General features: G+C 40.7%; 1 protein-coding gene across 1 annotated transcript; it reads right to left on the minus strand.

Annotated features, from left to right (window-relative positions):
* Positions 1-3,454: 3,454 nt before the first annotated feature.
* On the minus strand, positions 3,455-20,350 carry LOC5519602 (protein FAM135A). The gene is made up of 23 exons (XM_032364497.2): positions 20,251-20,350; positions 19,364-19,604; positions 18,890-18,969; positions 18,385-18,542; positions 18,114-18,184; positions 17,328-17,501; positions 16,797-16,914; positions 16,102-16,157; positions 14,790-14,887; positions 14,320-14,372; positions 14,131-14,196; positions 13,446-13,535; positions 13,307-13,380; positions 12,514-12,674; positions 11,838-11,969; positions 9,354-11,043; positions 8,765-8,824; positions 8,576-8,673; positions 8,069-8,160; positions 7,284-7,533; positions 6,345-6,455; positions 5,633-5,749; positions 3,455-4,885 (listed from the first exon to the last, which is right to left on the minus strand). Exons 2-23 carry the CDS (start codon positions 19,438-19,440, stop codon positions 4,680-4,682), a joined length of 4,032 nt encoding a protein of 1,343 aa, XP_032220388.2. The 5' UTR covers positions 19,441-19,604; positions 20,251-20,350; the 3' UTR covers positions 3,455-4,679.
* Positions 20,351-20,394: the final 44 nt, after the last annotated feature.

Raw genomic sequence — 20,394 nt, forward strand, 5'->3', positions numbered from 1 at the left:
TCTAGTCATGTGATCATTCAATTATGCTTCAGAGTTGCCCGTCCCTACCCCACAAGGGGCTTTCATCTTCCTTATCTTATAAAATTCGAGAATGAATTTGTAATCTTGTATTTGATGCGTTACTGTAAACAATAGTTAGCTTAAGATATGCAACACAATTCATTTTAAAAGGAATTCGAATCCAAAATGAAATATAACTTGCCAAAATCTTACGTAAGTTTGTGTACTCGATACCAGGCTATAGGCCGCGTTAACACAGGCTATCTGTGACAAGAATTTAACACGTGCCTGCTCATTGTTCGATACAATGAAGCATTTAGTTATCAAGCGAGTCAGGGGAGGGGGTGAGGGGGGGATTAGGTTTTCGGACCGGCGGATTTCGGCCTCGACCTAAAAAACTGAGAACAGGGGTGAACAGCGACACACTTTTTGTAATAAACTTAAAATCTCTGTTTTATAAAAGCTTGAATGTGAAAGGTTTCCCTAGATTTTGTGTATTTATTAAGTGCCATATTTTGCGATCTTAAAAGAAAACCAGAATTGAATTTCAGATCTGGTAACATTTAATGTGATCTTTATTGTAAACAATAATAGAAACCAAGAGTGACAAAGTTTTCTTTAAAGCTAGCTATTGACAAATGCTACGATGAAAATCCTGGTGCGTCAGATTTTAAAACAAAGTGTGTCAGCTTTTTATTACAAAGTTCGTCGTTACAGCGTGTGAGACTACCCTTCAAATCGCATATGTTATTATTTTTGGACGCTTTATTTAGGTTTGAGACCCCCACACTCGATGCCTTTGCAAGGAAAATATGAACTTTAGCATGCTGAAACGCTCCTAAGAAATTCGAGGAGAGTAGATTACGATTAGGTTAGGTTTAATCACTTTCTAAAACCTAAAATACAAAACATTTTAGATTGTGTGCATTTCAATGTAGCTTGCTTTTGTTGTTCTGTGTACAAAAAAAGCCATATGCACGTGCGTGACTGGACAAAGAAGTACAAAGGCTAAAGGCAGCAATATTGACCTAGATCGTAGTGTGCTGGATGACGACATCACTACATTACTATAGAAACACACCTATTCCCATGAGACGCAAGCATGAAAAAGACCCCGATATTTTTCAGTGTACATCTCAGCGAGCTGTGCGTGGCGTAACCGACTAAGACAGGCCTGGGATCCTGGTTATTGCCTCCCCATTAATGCGCGGGTACCTCAGGTCCCTTTGTGTTGTACAGTTCCTTAGATAGCGGTGCTGGGGCCGAAATCTCTAGCCTATCCGTAAAGCTTTATGCTGCCATACGGTGTTTCAGCGCATGTCTGGAAGTATGGTCTCTTTCTTTCTTCTCATTTTACCGCAACTGGACAAGGTTCGGTTCACGGCCATGCCCGCCGTTTTTTTTTTTTTTTTCATTGTTTACCTTTATAAAGTACTTTTTATGGCGTTATCATTTTTTATGGCGTTGTCATACAGTCATATGGCGTTTAATGGCCTTATCTTTTTTTTCGTTATCATTTTTATGTCGTCTTTACGCAGTAGTAATGATAATGCAGAGACCATAACCAGGATTTACCCACGATGCTGTGCCAAATATGTAGTGTTGACGTTTACATGGCAACACATACCACGGGGTTACCCATAAGAAAATGTCATCACTTACGATCTTTAATTTATATACAGCTCACCCTTGCTCCCCTTTGTTCATCCCTGTTCTCAGTTTTTCGGTCAAGTTCATATTCCTTGCTTTCCTTTTGTTCATCCCTGTTCTCAGTTTTTCTGTCAAGTTCATATTCCTTGCTCCCCTTTGAGCATCCATGTTCTCAGTTTTTCGGTCAAGTTCATATTCCTTGCTCCCCTATGAGCATCCATGTTCTCAGTTTTTCTGTCAAGTTCATATTCCTTGCTTTCCTTTTGTGCATCCATGTTCTCAGTTTTTCTGTCAAGTTCATATTCCTTGCTCCCCTATGAGCATCCATGTTCTCAGTTTTTCTGTCAAGTTCATATTCCTTGCTTTCCTTTTGTGCATCCATGTTCTCAGTTTTTCTGTCAAGTTCATATTCCTTGCTCCCCTATGAGCATCCCTGTTCTCAGTTTTTCGGTCAAGTTCATATTCCTTGCTCCCCTATGAGCATCCCTGTTCTCAGTTTTTCGGTCAAGTTCATATTCCTTGCTCCCCTATGAGCATCCCTGTTCTCAGTTTTTCGGTCAAGTTCATATTCCTTGCTCCCCTATGAGCATCCATGTTCTCAGTCTTTCTGTCAAGTTCATATTCCTTGCTTTCCTTTTGTGCATCCCTGTTCTCAGTTTTTCGGTCAAGTTCATATTCCTTGCTCCCCTTTGAGCATCCATGTTCTCAGTTTTTCGGTCAAGTTCATATTCCTTGCTTTCCTTTGTTCACCCCTGTTTTCACTTTTTTGGTCAAGTCCATATTCCTTACTCACACTTTCTACCCTTTGCTAACTTTGTTCTCCGTTGTTCGGCCAATTCGGTATTCATTGCTCACCCTTGCTCCCCTTTTATCGCCCCCGTATTTAGTTTTTCGATACAGATATAACATTTACTACGACATTCAAGATTTATAATAAGATAAAAGAACTCACGAGAACAATGCAGAATTCTAAAGGAATAAAGCGAAGTAACGCGCACAGGCTCACCGTTTTAATCCGTGTACACAAAAAAGACAAAACTGCTTGCTCACCACGCAACCTGCACGCAACCCGGTTCTATTCTAGGCATGGTATACGGCTGAAAGAAGTGTTTGAGGGTGACGCCTTTTTCGTGCAGGAAGTGCCCGACGTATTCCAGCATATAACGGGACAGTCTAATCTCTTTCCCATAGCGCGGAAAGGTACAAATGTGTGTGGGGACAGGGGATATGCAACAGTCGTTAAAGCTTAGGCATGTATGTAAAAAGCAGGGGATATGCAACAGTCGTTAAAGCTTAGGCATGTATGTAAAAAGCAGTGCAAGAGCAGCTAGATCAGTAGAGTACTAGAGTAACTACTAGAGTCCCTAAAAAACGATAACATCATTATTATAAAATAAAATAATGGCCGTTTCATAGTGGTACCACTGTGTTACGAGCAAACCCACGCACGAGGTCTCCTTTAACCTTTAGGTTCAATAACAACCAATAGAGCGAGCTAATCCGGTATCAGGGGCAGAAGTGGCAGGGCCGTAGCAGGGTGGGGCACTGGGGGGCACGTCCCCCCCCCAATATTTTCGAAAATTATATGGAAAATGACAAGTGAGGGTGTGGCTGTGCCCCCCACTATTTTCTTAATGTTTCTGTATCGTGCCCCCCCCCTATAATTCGAGGCCTGCTACGGCTATGAGTGGTATTCGAGCGCCGAGGCGATAGGCAACAAAAAACGAATAGGCAACAATAAAAAGGTAGATGAGTATTGAATCTAAACCTGTAAGCCACCGTATCTGAAGACATTTAGACAGAGCAATAATAATATTTTTAATAAAACTATACAAACTGCGCGTAACAGATGATTTTCAAATAGCAATAAAATTAGGGGCGTTCTATTCTTATCATTAACCAATAGGCCGTGTATAGATATTTCCCAGAATGCAAAGTAAAAAGCGCAAGTTGCTGGTTTTTTGGATCCTGGACAGTATTTGATCCTGGACACATTGTTTGATTCAGGTCACTATGAGTGATCTCGGTCGCTTTTTCTCACTTCAGTTTGGTAGACTGGAGTAATAGCTTCTTCAAGGCTTTTCATGGTAATAGGTAGCTCCTCTCCACAAAATTTTGTATCTCATGTACCCCTTTGTGCTATCCATTAATCCTGACGAAACACTGATTATTAATTGAGAATTATTAATATTATTTTGAGTAAGGAAATCGACTTTTTCGGGGTCAACATGGCACATATTAGAAATCGCGATTGGACAAAAGCCGTGTGTCTCGGGCCAGCCAAGACATCTGACTCTAAGCCCTGTAGTCTTATGTAAAATAAGTCATTTCCATATACAGAAAAAGTTTATGATTTTAAGACTGTCCAAGTAATAAAACGGCGTGACAATTTGGTCACCATGCAGCCAGAGACAAGGCCCAAGTTACATAACGACAAGGCGTGACGGCCTGTCAAGATACGGGGTCACGGCGAGCGTCAAATTACATTTGACATGAGGACATGGTGTGACGGCGTAGTCACGTTTCGACACGGAACGGCGTCACGTCACTTAACAAAATGGGTAAAATGTATGTCATACGAAAAATGCTGTTCCGGACACAAGTTAAAGTCACAAAAATCAAAACTACAAGCAACGAAGGTTACTCGGTAACACATGGAATCACCCGTCCCATCAAGCGGCTGTCAGAGTATGACGCGTTACCATGGCCACATTGACAGTTTTGAAAGCCAATCAGAACACGAGAAGCTTGTTATATGATCGACATGAGCTTCACAAGCCAGCCAGCGCTTCACTGTGCATCAGAAAACGACAGAATTCCTCCAAGTTATGGATTTCGTGTCAATAAAAACTGAGGACCTTGCAAGATTATCAGCCAACTTGAAACTTTGTCTAGGTGGCAACGGTAGCACGCGTCGCCTGCTGCATCTGGAATTCGGTTTCTATTGTGCATATCTCACTAATTCCCTAACAGTACTCTATTTCTGCAAACAATACTTTGCTTTTAACCGAAGTCATTTGATATATTGATCACCTAAAGTAGTCCATGGCCGATACAAGCAGCATTTTCTCAATAAAAAGTTCAGAGTCGAGCATTGCGATGTGCGCCGCTCGACCAATGAACGAGTTCGCGGAGCTAGGCAGCCCGTGGTACACGCTGTACCGAACCAAGGTGCTCCCGGTCTTGCTCTTCAACGGCGCCATCAGGTTCGTGACCATTTCACGGTAGATGGTGCCTGGCACAAACAAAATGTCAGAAAACATATATAGAAATGTTTACTCTATACAGTGGCGGATACATGGAAGTGGGAGAGTTTCAGGGGCGTCGGTAGCCACCCCCGCTGCGCCCTACACATCTCAACCCTAATCCATAATTCCAAAGCTTTCTATGCGTGGCTTCTTACCGGATTCAGAGCTTCGACCTTCGCTGCGTTTAACACATACCCACCTTAAGCAATACACCAAAGGTTATTATGTGTGACAACTTACCAAATTCAAAGCTTAGCAATTCTGTGCCCTTACACAATAACACTAATCGATATCCCAATAGTTAAACTATGTGTGACCCCTTAATAAATTCAGGACTATCCTTTTCTGGGGCCTTACACAATAACCCTACTAGATATCCCAATAGTTACTATATGTGACACCTTACCGAATTCAGAGCTGAGCAATTTTGTGCCCTTACACAACAACCCTACTCGATATCCCAATATTTACCATGTGTGACCCCTTAACAAAATCAGGACTGTCCTTTTCTGGGCCCTTATACAACAACCCTACTCGATATCCCAATATTTACCATGTGTGACCCCTTAACAAATTCAGGACTGTCCCTTTCTGGGCCCTTATACAACAACCCTACTCGATATCCCAATATTTACCATGTGTGACCCCTTAACAAATTCAGGACTGTCTTTTTCTGGGCCCTTAAACAACAACCCTACTCGATATCTCAATGCTTACTATGAGTGGCGTCTTACCGAATTCGGAGCTATCCTTTGCCGCGGCCCTGCACATCTCCATTCGTGCAGAGTGGTATGGCACGTAGTGGTCCTGTGTTGAGCTTACCAGGAGAATGTTCTTGAAGTACTCCAGCCCTGTTAGCAAAACACATATTATTACCTGCATATTCTCTTTATTTTCCTATTTGCAGCTGGATTGCTAAAAGCCGCAGATACTATGTCATCGTGTCGTAGGCATAGACGGTTCCTATAGCATTCACCGAAGACATCTTTCGAACGAATTCGTTAGTTTTCATTTTCGTCTTCATTTTCATTTCAGGGAGAAAAACCGGAGATCCAGGAAAAAACTCTCAGGACACAGACGAGAACCAACAAACTCAGTGTCGTCGGAACCGGGCGATGCTCTACCAACTACACTATCCAGGCGATTAAACAGACATGGCAACCGCGTATAGAACAGTCTGTATCTATATACTGATGAGTTAAGTCAGACGTAAGTGAAGCACCGAACTGATAATTGATGATTTTTCACGTCCCGACTGCACAAATTTTAACACTTTTACATCTCTTTTCATTTACCTATAATACTGCGGTTTACCTGAGGACCTGCTGAGCTTGTAGAGGAATATCTGTCTCAAGTCTGTGTGATCGTGGAGCGGTTTACCTGAGGACCTGCTGAGCTTGTAGAGGAATGTCTGTCTCAAGTCTGTGTGATCGTTGAGTAATTTACCTGAGGACTTGCTGAGCTTGTAGAGGAATGTCTGTCTCAAGTCTGTGTGATCGTGGAGTGAAAGCTGCTGTAAAGCATCTGACTTCTTCCATTTCTGCATCAGCCAGAGACCTGTAAATACAGACCCAAAAACTTAGAGACCTGTAAAAACGGACCCAAAAACTAAGAGACCTGTAAATACCGAGCAAAAAAAAAAAAAAAAAAAATAGAGACCTGTGAATATCGAGCCAAAAACTTAGAGACCTATGTGAATACCGAGCCAAAACTTACAGACCTGTGAATACCGACCTAAAAACTTAGAGACCTGTGAATACCGGCCCAAAAACTTTGAGACCTGTGAATACCGGTCCAAAAACTTAGAGACCTGTGGATACCGACCCTAAAACTTAGAGACCTATGAATACCGACCCAAAAACTTAGAGACCTGTGAATACCGACCAAAAAACTTAGAGTCCTGTAAATACCGAGCAAAAAAACATAGAGACCTGTAAATACCGACCCAAGACCAATATCGAGCAAAAAAAAATCAAAAGTAATTCATTTAGATTTAGTTACCTTGATTTTTGGGGGGCAGTAAAAGGTTGGATAAAATTCGGATCACGGGATTTTAGGGACAGACCCTTAGATATCGCCGGAGGAGGGGGTTCCTGATCAATTCCAGTTAGAGCAATACTATGCAGATATAAGGGCAATTTCGGTGAAAAATCGGACAAAGCTTTTAGCCGAACAAAATATCGTTCACGAAAACAATCCCACCCTTCAAATATATGGGGGTCTGTCCTTTAATAGAAGCTGATAGCTCTAGTAACTACTGCACACTATATCAGTGTAGTCACATAGCCCGAGACATTGTAGACACTGCGACTGATGTGGAAAGCAAACAAAGCAATGGGCCACTTTTATTTAACGCTAGTCCGTCGTGTAATAAGCATTGCGTACCTGTGCTGACCAGCGGACTAGTCGGGTAGAGCATGCCTAGATGTGGTCCACTTAGAGAGAGCAGCGTATGAAATTTTCCCGCGAAGAGGCGCATGTCCGGATGCGTGAGCGCGGACCGTATAATAATGTTCCCAAGCGAATGGCCAATAAAACTGAGCTTAGACGGAAATATGGAATATGCCTCGATATAGTGTCTGATCTCCTGAACAAGCTTTTCGGTCATTTCCTCGAAGGTGACGAATGTATCGGTCTGAAAGACAAACAAATGCCATCCCTAAACACTACTTTCCAAGAACATTAAGTTCTTTGAAGGGTACTGTTCTAAGAACATTCTAAAAAGGGAACTGTTCTTAGAACATTCTAAGGCACTGTTCTAAGAACAATGTACGAAGGATTTTGTTTTTAGAACATTCTACGAAGGGTACTGTTCTAAGAACATTTTACAAAGGTTACTGTTCTTAGAACATTCTACAAAGGGTACTATCCTAAAAGCATTCTACGAGGGTATTGTTCTCAGAACATTTTACGGAGGTTACTGTTTTAAGAACATTCTACGAACTGTTCTTAGAACAGTTATCTCTGTATAATAACATCTATACAACGATGTGTTTTAAAAGAGAGAAGAAATTGTCGCATTTCTCCCTTTTTCAACAATTTTTTTTATTTATTTACTTACACTCCCTCCCCAACCCCTTCCCCGCAAACACAAGACTCAAAAAGCCCATACAAGAGGTTTCACTGCAATATATGAAAAGAAAGATTACTTGGGCAAATAGGACTCGTACCTGGTTCACCTCTGACATTAAGAAGTCTAATCTTGTTGAAGGAAGAGCCATCTCAAGATAACACCTGAACAGGCGAAGGTCGCCACTGTTTCCTAAAAAAGAAAGAAAAAAATGGAAATTCTAAGAAACACTATACACAAATGCACTTTCTACAAAACCACAACTTGCAAATTCGCGGGGTTGGGCACGTGTACGATATAAAACAAACTATCATTCTCCTTTATGGTAGCAATAGGGTACTAGACCTTTCTTTACTTTAGGAGACTATAAAAACAAGTTATCAAAAGAAGTGAGCGCTAAGCATGTAAGCACTTTTTTCTCATATTATCTTTGGTGTTGGCGTTGCTTACGTTTCCAAAAAGAAGAGTACGAAATGCAGAGTTGTTAGAGGGGAATATGAGACCAGACACTGGCATAAAATAGGAACAGCTATACCAGCAGAATCATTATGAATTCAAATAAAATCAAAAAGAATATCAGAAGTTGTGGTCTTTATGAGATCCTTACCATCTAGACCGTGGACACAGACAATAAGGTGAGTTTCTAAAGTTTCTGGGCGTTCACCGGTGAAGTAGGGTTCTCTGATGCGCTCTAGCCGTAGATCACTGTAAGATAGAAAACGTACAACATGAGATTCTTCGATTTCCCCAAGATCCAACCTGCACCCATTAACCATTCTCACATCCCAACACGTACCTGTATATCCTACACGAGTAGTGCAACTGCCGCTTAACGAATCTCTTAGATAATTCAAACCTGAAGATACATAAAATTTAGCTTTTTTCAAGACAAAATTTTATAAAGAGCATCACTGCCCTCGTCACAATAAACAAAATATCGATAAATTTTACTCAAATACGGACAGATATTATGGAATTCGAGATGATGATGACGAGTATTGTAACAAATATGATCATAATTGAATCGGGGATTTTGATTGTATGCTTATAATAATTACGATAACTATGATAATGACTTTTCCAATGGGCAGATCTACAAGTGTCCCTCCCCTCCTTGCATAAAAATATAGATGAATAATGAAAACCACGAAAAAGAAATGAATCCCCCCTTCTACAAACCCATTGATTCCACGCACCCCCCTGATTCCACGCACCCCCCTGATTCCACGCACACCGTGATTCCACGCACCCACTGATTTTTCGCACCCCGTGATTCCAGGAACCCCCTGATTCCACGCACCCCGTGATTCCACGCACCCCATGATTCCACGCACCCAATGATTCCACGCACCCATTGATTCCACGTACCCCCTAATTCCACCCACCTTGATCGAACGCTGCCACCATACACAGAGCCTCCTCGCGAGAGTTTGAACGATGGCGACGTGTTCCCGGTGCAGTTAGTCGGCAGACAGGAACCTAGTGACACCGCAGACAGACCCTTCTGCTGCAACAACTTCTTCTTGCCTTTGTGTCCGTCAGTCTCAGACTTTTTTCCTTTTGCCGCAGTACCTGCACCTTCGCCTGAACTCGAGCTCTCCGCCTGACTCTCGCTAGAGACCGCCGCCTCGGAAGACAAAGGCGTCTCGTACACACTGCTGTCGCTTGGAGAATCTGCTGCAACAGCGTCAGCAGACTGCTTGATTTTCCTGCCGGTTGCGAACGAAACAGTATTTCTTGTCGATTTCCGCGTCAAGTGGTTGTAAAGCTCAGGTTTGTGGACTCGTTGCTCGTCGTAGGAAAGAAGGTTGTTTTCCCACGGCAACCTATTCCGCTGATTTGAGGCATCATCTGTAATACCATTAGCCACGCCACCTTGATCTGTCCCGCAATCTTGGCCTTTGTCAGTTGTATCTGTCTCGTCATGATTGTCTGTCACATGATCTCCGTCACTCGGTTGATCTTTATCCGTCACCACCATTCTATTGCTTACACCATCTTTATATGTCGCATCATCGCGATCTGTCACGCCATCTTGTTGTGTCACGCTATTTGTCAATTCTTCATCAAGCTTAGTAATACTATCCCAGTCTGTTAGCCCTTCATCTGAAGCCTTCGTATCAGTCACGCAATCGAAGTATGCTGAGCTCCTATCCTCTGTTACCTTTACGACAGATGATTCTTCAGTTGTTAGTAACGACGCATTGTCGGCTTCAGAAGGATTTACAGAACTAAGACTAGTACAGTGTTCTAATGTTATCTTCTCAACACGCTTTATGATATCCCCGAGGATTTCTTTCACCTCCTCGGTGCTTTTGCCTTCAATCGACTCGTTCGCCAGCAAAAACATCTCTTCACTGGAATCCGAGCCTCTGCCTTTCTCCATCTTGAAGTCACCTTTACCCTCAGTGGTTTCACTTAAAGCTATTTCATCCAATGCTATTTCCTTTGTATCTCCGGATTCTTGTTCTCGATTTAACTCGTATTCCTGTCCGTTGTCCGATAATTTGTCCGACTCTTTGAAAGGATTCTCATCAATACCCGAGTCTCTCTCGAGATCTTTTCGAGTCTCAATCGCTAACGTGGAGGTTTCACTGTTGGGTAAAATATCGCTTTCGAATTCCTCCTTTGTGTTTGCGCCTGTTGCTTCGCTCATAGCATCTTTCTCTTCCTCGAGTTTCTCATCTTCGCAGCAAATACCTGGATACCCTATTAAATTATCAGCGGTACCTAACTGCAGGCTCACGCCAGAGTCACTCTTAGGGACGCTGGTACCATCGACATTTTCACTTCCATTGATTTTATCTTTAGAATTACTTGGTTCGTTTGTGGTACCAGGCTCCAAATCGTCCGTAAATGTAACACTGACTGCACTAGGAGTCACTAGTTGGTCAGCGGTCCGCTGATAAGTGTCGCCGTCGCTAAATTCGTCGTCACTACTGTCATTCAAAATCAATGTTTCCCGGACATGCCGTCTTCCTGTGGTGAGGTTTCCGAGAGGGCCTGGTTCCCTTAACACAAGTCCCGCATTGAAGAACGAGGTTTCCGCGTTGGTGGATTCCTCTTCCATGAAATCTAATATTTAAGACCAAAATTCAGATACAACAACAGGCGTCCTTACACATATTTTTTTCAAAGCTCCTTCTTTGCTATATAGAGAATACTACATGGAAAGTGCGCGCGTACGGTTTTTATTCACGAGTGAATAAAAACTGTACAAAGCACTTCCATGCTGTTTTTTATATACATACTGAGACATTTAAAATAAGCTTATTACATAACATTTTATTAGACTTGGCTGCAGAGGCTCCGAGGTTTGTGCTGTTCGACGGTTCAGTTGAAGACAGACAGAAACTTACATTGAAATGAATCTGTCTCGGTAATGTCACGCACGAGACTGATAGCTCATGTTAAATAAATAGTGCACTTTCTCTAAAATCTCGACATTACAAAATGGAAAATGCTTGTACGATTTTTATGCACTCGTTGATGCGTTGGGATTGAAGCCATTCAAGTGCAGTGAAAAAATATCGTCCGGCAATCAGAACAGCGAACGACTTTTCTTCACGGTGAAAAAAAAAATCGTTCGCGCCTTTGATTTGCTGAGAACAGTGAACGAACGAAAATTTACTGAATATGTTTTCAGTGAGTATTTCTCAGTATGTGTATAATAAAAAAGACTACTTCCCTTATCAAGGTATACAATGCAAGAAATTGTCCTGATAACCACGCATCAATATTAGATACCGTGCCTTAGGAGATTTTGGAAAACGCCGCAAATATGTTTGGTTAAGTTTGTTACTGTTAATATAGGGCGTATACAACGTAAAGCATGCAAGTGAACAGTGCCTGTCCCAGACCGCACTAACCATTCTCAATAATCAACAGCTCCTCGTCATCCAAGAACGCCGCCGCGCCAGCCTCCGCCTCCTCGCCGTTACCAAGGTGATCATGACAGTTGATGGTCACGTCAATCTCATCCAGGTCTTCCTTACTTGAAGCTGTGGTGTGGCATGCAAACGAATGGACATGGATCAGGCATGATCATGGACGAGGGTTAGGCGGATGGGTTAACCTGGTGCATTAATGCGTGCATTTAGACGTATTTTAATCTCTTAGTGTTGATGGAAAGTAATAAAGAAAACTTAGTTGGGATCACTAAGTGATGAAGCATTCCGAAAAGTTACCCTGCTTGAAGAGCTTTGCTCCTGTTTATTTCTATCAGTTCATTTATCTGTGTCACGTCTCTGTTCTTTCGCGTCTTTCTTTTCGCCTCGGGGGCAAAGAGAACGTTCTAACTCAATGCTAAAATGCGCACACAGCTAATCTTGTGCTTGTTATGGACAGCTTACACTGTTCACTTGTCGACTGTGTTCGTTTAGTACCTCGGAAATGCTTTGATTTCAAGGCTGAGGCGCACTGGGTCCGAGGTTGCCGACCCAGTGCACCACTTACATTTGCGAACCACAGGAATCCCAAAGTTCGAGTAACCCCAAGCTTAGTCGGCTTGCAGTGCTTGGCCCGTGCTTGAAATGTATGGCTTACCATGCTCGTCATCCGAAGGATGACAGAACTTTTCCTCGAAGATGATAGGCGTTGAGGTCACGTCTCCGTCCAGTAAAGGGCTCTCGACCACTAGCGCTGGGATGCTCTGATAATAGCGAGAACTCTTGATGCTTTGGCCAAGGTTTTGGTGAAACTGGAAGCTGCATAAAAAAAAATAAAATGCCTGAAATATTTACCATCAGGGCCGGATCCAGGATTCCTCGAAGAGGGGCACCAATCCGAAGGTCGTGGGGCAGCATAAAAAACAACATTGCGCCTATGGACCTCTCGCCTAGATCCATGCACCCCTGTCTTTCTGGCTAGTGCTGGCTACACACCTGCATAATGATTCTACAATTGAACCCTGTTAACTCAAACTCCTAAGAAAAAAAAACAGCACAAGGAAGTAGGGAGCTCAAGTTTTCTGGCTAGTGCTGGCTACACACCTGCATAATGATTCTACAATTGAACCCTGTTAACTCAAACTCCTAAGAAAAAAAAACAGCACAAGGAAGTAGGGAGCTCAAGTTTTCGGAGTACAAAAGACTGGAAAATCAGTCTCAAGGGAACTTTTAAAAATCAAGTTCGAGTTAGTGGGGAGTTTGAGTTAATCGGAGTTGTAGTTGGTGAAATAGTTGATTATAGTTAAAATAGTTTACCATGACAAGTCGTAAATTACATGCTTGTTTGATTGTCTGATCATCGAAGGTAAGACAGGAAATATAAACGTTTGTTAAAAAGAAACCAATTATCTACAAGAACTCACACGTCTATGATCAAATACTTGACCAACCTTTGTTCCTGCTGAATTTGAAGCTCGTTCCATGAGTATTCTTGGACGAAAAATGCTTCAGAAAAATGCCCAATCTGGAAAAATAAAAGTGGTTATATTCAGAGCAATGCAAACCTTAGTCCTAACCACCTTGCCCTACCCTTTGTCTGTGGTGCTCCTCACGGAAGTATGGTATCACTCGCTTATTCAGAGTGTATGACTCCAGGAACTGAGACCACACGAGACAGATCTGAAAAGACAAGGTTAGGATGTGTCAGAACTTATAAAAAAAATTCTGGTTAGAATTAATTCTGTGTGAGGTAGGGAGCGACAAGGAAACTGTAGCACAATGTGGCTTTTTGTAGATATACCGTAATGATTTAATTTTTGGGGTCTTTGGGGGGCGCTTATTTGAGAGGGGACGCTTATTGGGTGGGAAATTCCAGCTTCTGAATCGATTGAAAAAAAAAAATTGTGCACATAGGTATAAAGAAGTTGAAGTGAAAATATGTAGACCATGTTGTTGTATAAGGATGTCAATGCAAGCTAAATAAAAAGAAGATTTACACCACTAAAGTGGTGCTTTTGTTTGAATCCTTTTAAGGGGAGGGGAGCGCTTATTGGGGAGGGGGTGCTTAATCCAAAATTCTAGGTCGAATTTATTTAAAGAAGGTAATCCAAACCCAAAAGACCCAGAAAGGAGCTCGTGGGTACACCTTTTTTCACTACTTCCTTTAACTTCTACATTCAGATTCTTGCAAAAGGCCTTTACTAGTTCTGATACAAAGGATAAGATAAAGTGTACTATGTGAGTTTTCGAAACCCATCAGTTACAAATACTTTACCTCAGAGCTTATGCTACTCAGATCACCACAGATTTGAGCAAAAATTTCATTAGGAGTTGTTGCTGCCTAAAATGAAAAGGGGGACATAGTGTTAAATCTAGAAGGATAGCAACACAATTGACGTCCAAGATTCCAAGATTGTGGTATGCAAGACTGATTCTAAAAATTCAAATAGCGTAACAAGTTCACCTCAATTCCATTGATGAGCCCATCCACTCTTTCACCAAAATCAACAACTTTACCTAGAGATAATCAAAATGGAAACATTAGTTAGTACTAGCAGGGGTGGATCCAGGATTTCAAAATGGGGGGTGAATAATGGCCGGATAGAAAACTGATCCTTATAACTGATACAGTGGTTCTTGGTACTTCACATAGATCTCAGATCTTTTACTTAAAAAGGGGGTGGATATCCACCCAATTCAACCCCCCCCCCCCTGTATTAGCCCCTGACTACATCAAAGGAGTGTCCTTTTGGTGAAAGAAAAAAAAACACTATGGATAAGGGAATGGCTCAGATAAAGCTGGGATTATTGATCTCACAATATTAGGTTTATATCAGTGACATGGCCATGGCCACATCACCATAGAATCCAAGAATATTTTAAGAAAGTTTTACAGTTATATTATAAAGCATTACAGCATTGCTAAGTAAATACCTATGTCTAATCGTTCTGAGGCAGGCAGGTATTCAGCCAAGCACTGGAAATAAGCCAGTAGGTTGACTTGTGCAGATAGCAATGTGCTACATAGAGACCTAGAAATTAAAATATATTCAAATACATCAAGTGCCACATATTCTTATGCTTACATAAGCTAATAAAACAGGAAACATATTTTGCTTAATCGATAGATCTTGTGGCTAGAAATCCCAACAAGAACAAGATAGAATATCCCATAACCAGAAGTAGATTTATGGAATGGGAAAGGAGGGGGGCAGAGCTGGCAGGGCTTGTGTGTGTGTGTGTGGGGGAGGGGGGACAGAAGATGTGTTTCAAAGTGCTGGGGAAATGCTACCCCAAGAGAATCTTCTAAAATGCTTAAAATACTAAATTTGTTTTTCATAGAAAGCAGCATCATTAGCTTATCCCTGGCCACCTATTCCCATACCACAAATTTTACAACCTATTCCCATACCACAAATTTTACAACCTCTTCCCATACTACCAATTCTACAACCTATTCCCATACTAGCAATTTTACAACCTATTCCCATACTACCAATTTTACAACCTATTCCCATACTACCAATTTTACAACCTATTCCCATACTAGCAATTTTACAACCTATTCCCATACTACCAATTTTACAACCTATTCCCATACTACCAATTTAACAACCTATTCCCATACTACCAATTTTTCAACCTATTCCCATACTACCAATTTTACAACCTATTCCCATACTACCAATTTTACAACCTAATCCCATACTACCAAATTTTTCAACCTATTCCCATACTACCAATTTTACAACCTATTCCCATACTACCAATTTTACAACCTATTCCCATACTACCAATTTTACAACCTATTCCCATACTACCAATTTTTCAACCTATTCCCATACTACCAATTTTACAACCTATTCCCATACTACCAATTTTACAACCTATTCCCATACTACCAATTTTACAACCTATTCCCATACTACCAATTTTACAACCTATTCCCATACTACCAATTTTACAACCTATTCCCATACTACCAATTTTACAACCTATTCCCATACTACCAATTTTACAACCTATTCTCATACTACCAATTTTACAACATATTCCCATACTACCAATTTTACAACCTATTCCCATACGACCAATTTTACAACCTATTCCCATACCACCAATGTGGTATCTGACTCTTATCTTAAAGAAACCGTTTTTAGCTCCCTCCTGGATTCTGATTGCGACGATTAAATCTGTCTAAATAACTATGGAAAAAAAACAGTATGACAATCCTCATAATCATTACCTGTGAGTGTCATAAGCAAACCGAATCTGTCTTTGGTCAGCCGGGGATCTTGCATCCTAGGAGAGACAAATCTTAGCTACTTTATCACAAGAAGGCTAAGGGGGTATCAGGAGTGACAGTGTGGGAGAGGAGCCCCGTTCCCGTCAGCGCTCGCCACTTCGCAAAATGTAAATTCCTTCCCCATGTGGTGAGTTTTATTGCAAACTATGTTCGCCATTGCGGCAAATGCCCATTTCCTATACTTGTGAATCACCTCTAAATCATATTTCTAATATGTCAAGATAATGTACTGATGAAAATTGCAAATTGGAAAACACAGGCCGACGAATTTTAAGCCATAGGAATTAGCCACACTGATGGGGAATTAGCCACAACCAAGAAGCTATTGCAAACAGTTTAAAGCTAATTTCCCATCAGCGTGGCTAATTCCTATGGCTTAAAATTAGCAACAGTGGCTTGTGCCCACAAGAGAGGAGGTGTACTAAAAAAAATGACCTTTGCATAAAAAATATGGATCCTAAAATCATAAAATCATATGGATTTAAAATGGGTTACAGTAACAGGTTGGCCAGTCCAACAAATGACTCCAACGAAGAGCTAGCGCTCGAAATGTCAGCGCAACTACTCTATTTCACAGAGGTGTGCAATATATCTTATCAAGCTAGTGTTGATTTATAGCTTGTGCTCCCACTAACCTCAATGCTAGAAGGTGGCTTAGTTCCAAAGAGCTTAGTGTAGAAGGGTGGGGTGGACTGTCGCAGAGGGGGTCCTGATTTAACACCAAACCAGGAAGTTTTCACTGGCTTGATAATACTGCGAAACACATGCAAAAGTATTTAAAAAAACAAAATTTCATGGATGAGCAATAACAAGAACCACAAGCTAAATGAAAGTTATTGATTTGTGTCTTAGATTCCTCTTGCCCTGTGAGCAGCAGCTACAGGGCAACTGACTCTCATTCTCCACTTTTTGTATTACATTGGTTTCATGTATGATATACTATTAGGTACTAAATTTTATGTATGTTCTACTAACATAGCTCATTTAAAATAAAACATCACCAACACTTCAAATGGTTTAGGAATTCAATGATCATTTTAGCTAGGAATACCATAATGGCCTAAAAAGTAGATGCACATGGTTGACATTTAAATGTAGGATAGGATAAGCACTGCAAACATATCATACCAAGATGTCTCATCACTTTAAACAAAGAGACAACAAACCTTGGGTCTGGCAGACTTAATCCTGTTAACACAGCATGGATAGTGGTGTCTACTACTGCAAAGTGGAAATAATCAAACAGCACAGGGACATGGTGATGGATGCCTTTGATGCACGAGAGATGCAGCTTCAATGTCTGTGAGCTGACACCCATAAGAGACTCGGGGGACTCAGGGCTAAAAATTGAAAACAAGCAAATGGTTAATAAGCACTATAGTGGGGCATGTGCTGCGGTGGCCAACAAGACAGTTAGCCAAGTAGAATGAGCGAATCCAAAATTTTAACTAAAGCAGTAAGAGACCCCAATAAAACAATTCCATGAATTTCCAAGAAGTTCATGTCAAACATAGAGCACACTATATAATTAATTAAAGTAGTAGGAGGATTCAATAAAACGATTCCATGAATTTCCAAGAAGTTTGTGTCAAACAGATACCAGGTGTGCAACTATGGCCACCAAGACAAAGATTTTAGACAGTTAGCCAAGTAGAATGACAGAATCATGCTTTGGCTGAAACACACTATATAATTAATTAAAGTAGTAAGAGGATTCAATAAAATTATTCCATGAATTTCCAAGAAGTTCATGTTAAACAGGTTTCTGCATCCTCATTGGTCTATTTCACCAAACTGTCAAGGTGGCCACCATAGAGTGTGTCACACTGTAAAAAAAAGTGGCTGCATCCAGAGGCAGTCAACTCTCTGCTTATAAACACCCGGCAGACAGCCGATGGAATCCTCAATAATGGAATTACCCCAAATAAACATTGATTACTTGTACTACATACCCCACATCTGACTCAGAAAAGAAGAGTTCAAGGGAAAGCTGGACATCTGCACTGTCAATCTGCTGGGTGATCTTCAAAGGGGAAAGAATAGTAATTATGAGTGAGCAGCCAACTGTACAGCATATTAATTATGTACAGTGATCAAAAAAGCAATTAATCTCAGCCTTTTTTTTTGCTGCATCAAACAAAAATACATAAAATTTGCTCATCCTGGCTTTTATAGGGTAATGAATGGTAATAATGGTATGTAATTTCTCATTGTGCATAACACCTTATTGCTGTCCACAAGCAAGTGAAGACGGAATATAAAGGCATCATTGATAGGGACTTCTTCATTTCTGTAGAGTATCTGGATTGTTCTAGAAATTGCTGTCATGCCAGATGGTGATATAAGGGCTGGGAAAAGGCATTCTTCCTCTGACTGTTCATCTGAAGAAAAACATTCTATGAGAGCACTATAATATAGAATATAAATTTACTTTTCCTAGGTCTGGTGCCAGAATGATATCCAAAAGTGTACAACAGAGCAGTAGCGGACCTATGGGGAGGGTTTAGAGGGTTTAAACCCCCCCTTTTGGGCGGCCAGAAAGCCATATGTAACAAAAACAATTACCCTCTCTCCCTTTGTCGCTTTGCCAAACCCCCCTTTAGCAAAGAGCTAGATCCTCCCCTGGAGAGTCCACCCTATTCCAAGGGGAGTGGCTCTGACACTCTTGTACGTGTTTGAAATTCAGGCTAGTGACACATATGCCATTCTCAAGTATAGTTGTTATTACCTGGTCTTCTTTGGTATTCTACATCAACATTGGTGGCTGTTTTCTCAGGTGGTTTCAGAGTACAGCGAATATGGTAGTACCTTTAATAACAACACAAAATACAAAATAAGAAATTGCATTACTATACAGCTATTTAGCAGACAACGATCAAACAATGGCTGTTATCAACTGGTTACTGGATTTGACTCTGGAATTGAAGCCCTGAAAAAACTTGTTTCCCCCAAAACATATTTTGAATTTTACAAAAATCACTTTTTTTTTCTCTTTTCATAACACAAGCCAATAATTATCACACAATGTAGTATAATGAAATCTACAGGAAATATTTCATAATTTTATAGAACAAATATTTAACATCCTCTTTTAGCTTGGTGCCTATGTGTAAATAAACATGACATACCACGGGTTAGTGTAACAAAAACATATTGAGATTCAAACAAGTGTTATATAATTTGACAATATTTGAAAACTCACCCTCTTTGGAATAGGTCAACATTGTGAAAAGAGGAAAATTCCACTGCTATCTCAATGGTTGCCTGAAGGTCCCCCATGATTCTTTTCGCTTTCAAGCCCCTCGATTGCTCTCGATACCGCGTTGAATGGGTAGCCAAAGATCATAAACAACCCCCAATAATCCCAGACATCAATAGAACACCAGTCAAACATTCGAATGAAGCTGATACGATGGAGTCATTGCTCTTGTTCGAACGAATCTCTGGATAACAATAAGAAAATTATTAAAACTATATTACTTATCGGATACATTGAATAATATTCTCTTGTATTTACACCATTAAGTATTATATTTTTCAGCTCACATGTCTCGTTATAAAATATTTACGCTGTGATTTTTAAAACACTTAAATAATCACACAGAAATGTAAATACAGAGGAAAGTAGCACTTAATATTTTGCTTATCAATCAGGGAAAGTTAGCCGAGACTCAGGGACAATCGTTAAAATTGGCATGCGTTCTTACGGAACAACTATCGTAATACGCTTGTGACACTAGGTGGAAAATTTGAAAAGAATGTTTTACGATCTTTATCCATTTCCCTCCATGGCATGAATTCAGAGTCAGCAGATGTATGTCATATGCTTAATTATCAATTTAAAAAATATGATGTTTATATCTAAATTCAACGCGTCTATAAATAATGACAAACTGATTTTCATTTGACGTTATAAACTCAAGAGTTTAACTCCGGTTGGGCACAACTCGTCAAACAACTCAGCCGTAAAATCACGCAAAACTTTAAAAATAAAAACGCCATCCCAGTCAAACTATAATGAAACACTTATTTGTGGTTAAGGCAACTATAGCATTTTTTTCTTATAATTGATTTTAGGTCCAAAAGTACCTTATGAGATGAATATCTTCTTCCTTCGACTTCGTTGTTCCTCCATTTTGTTTTCGTTTTCGAGATGGGCACCAAAGGAAACTTGGGATCCCTTTGTCTATGTTTGCACGAAAGAGACTGAAAAAGGCCTGAATTTACTCCGTT

This window comes from Nematostella vectensis, chromosome 4 (genome assembly GCF_932526225.1).
Source record: "Nematostella vectensis chromosome 4, jaNemVect1.1, whole genome shotgun sequence".
Taxonomy (NCBI): Eukaryota; Metazoa; Cnidaria; class Anthozoa; order Actiniaria; family Edwardsiidae; genus Nematostella; species Nematostella vectensis.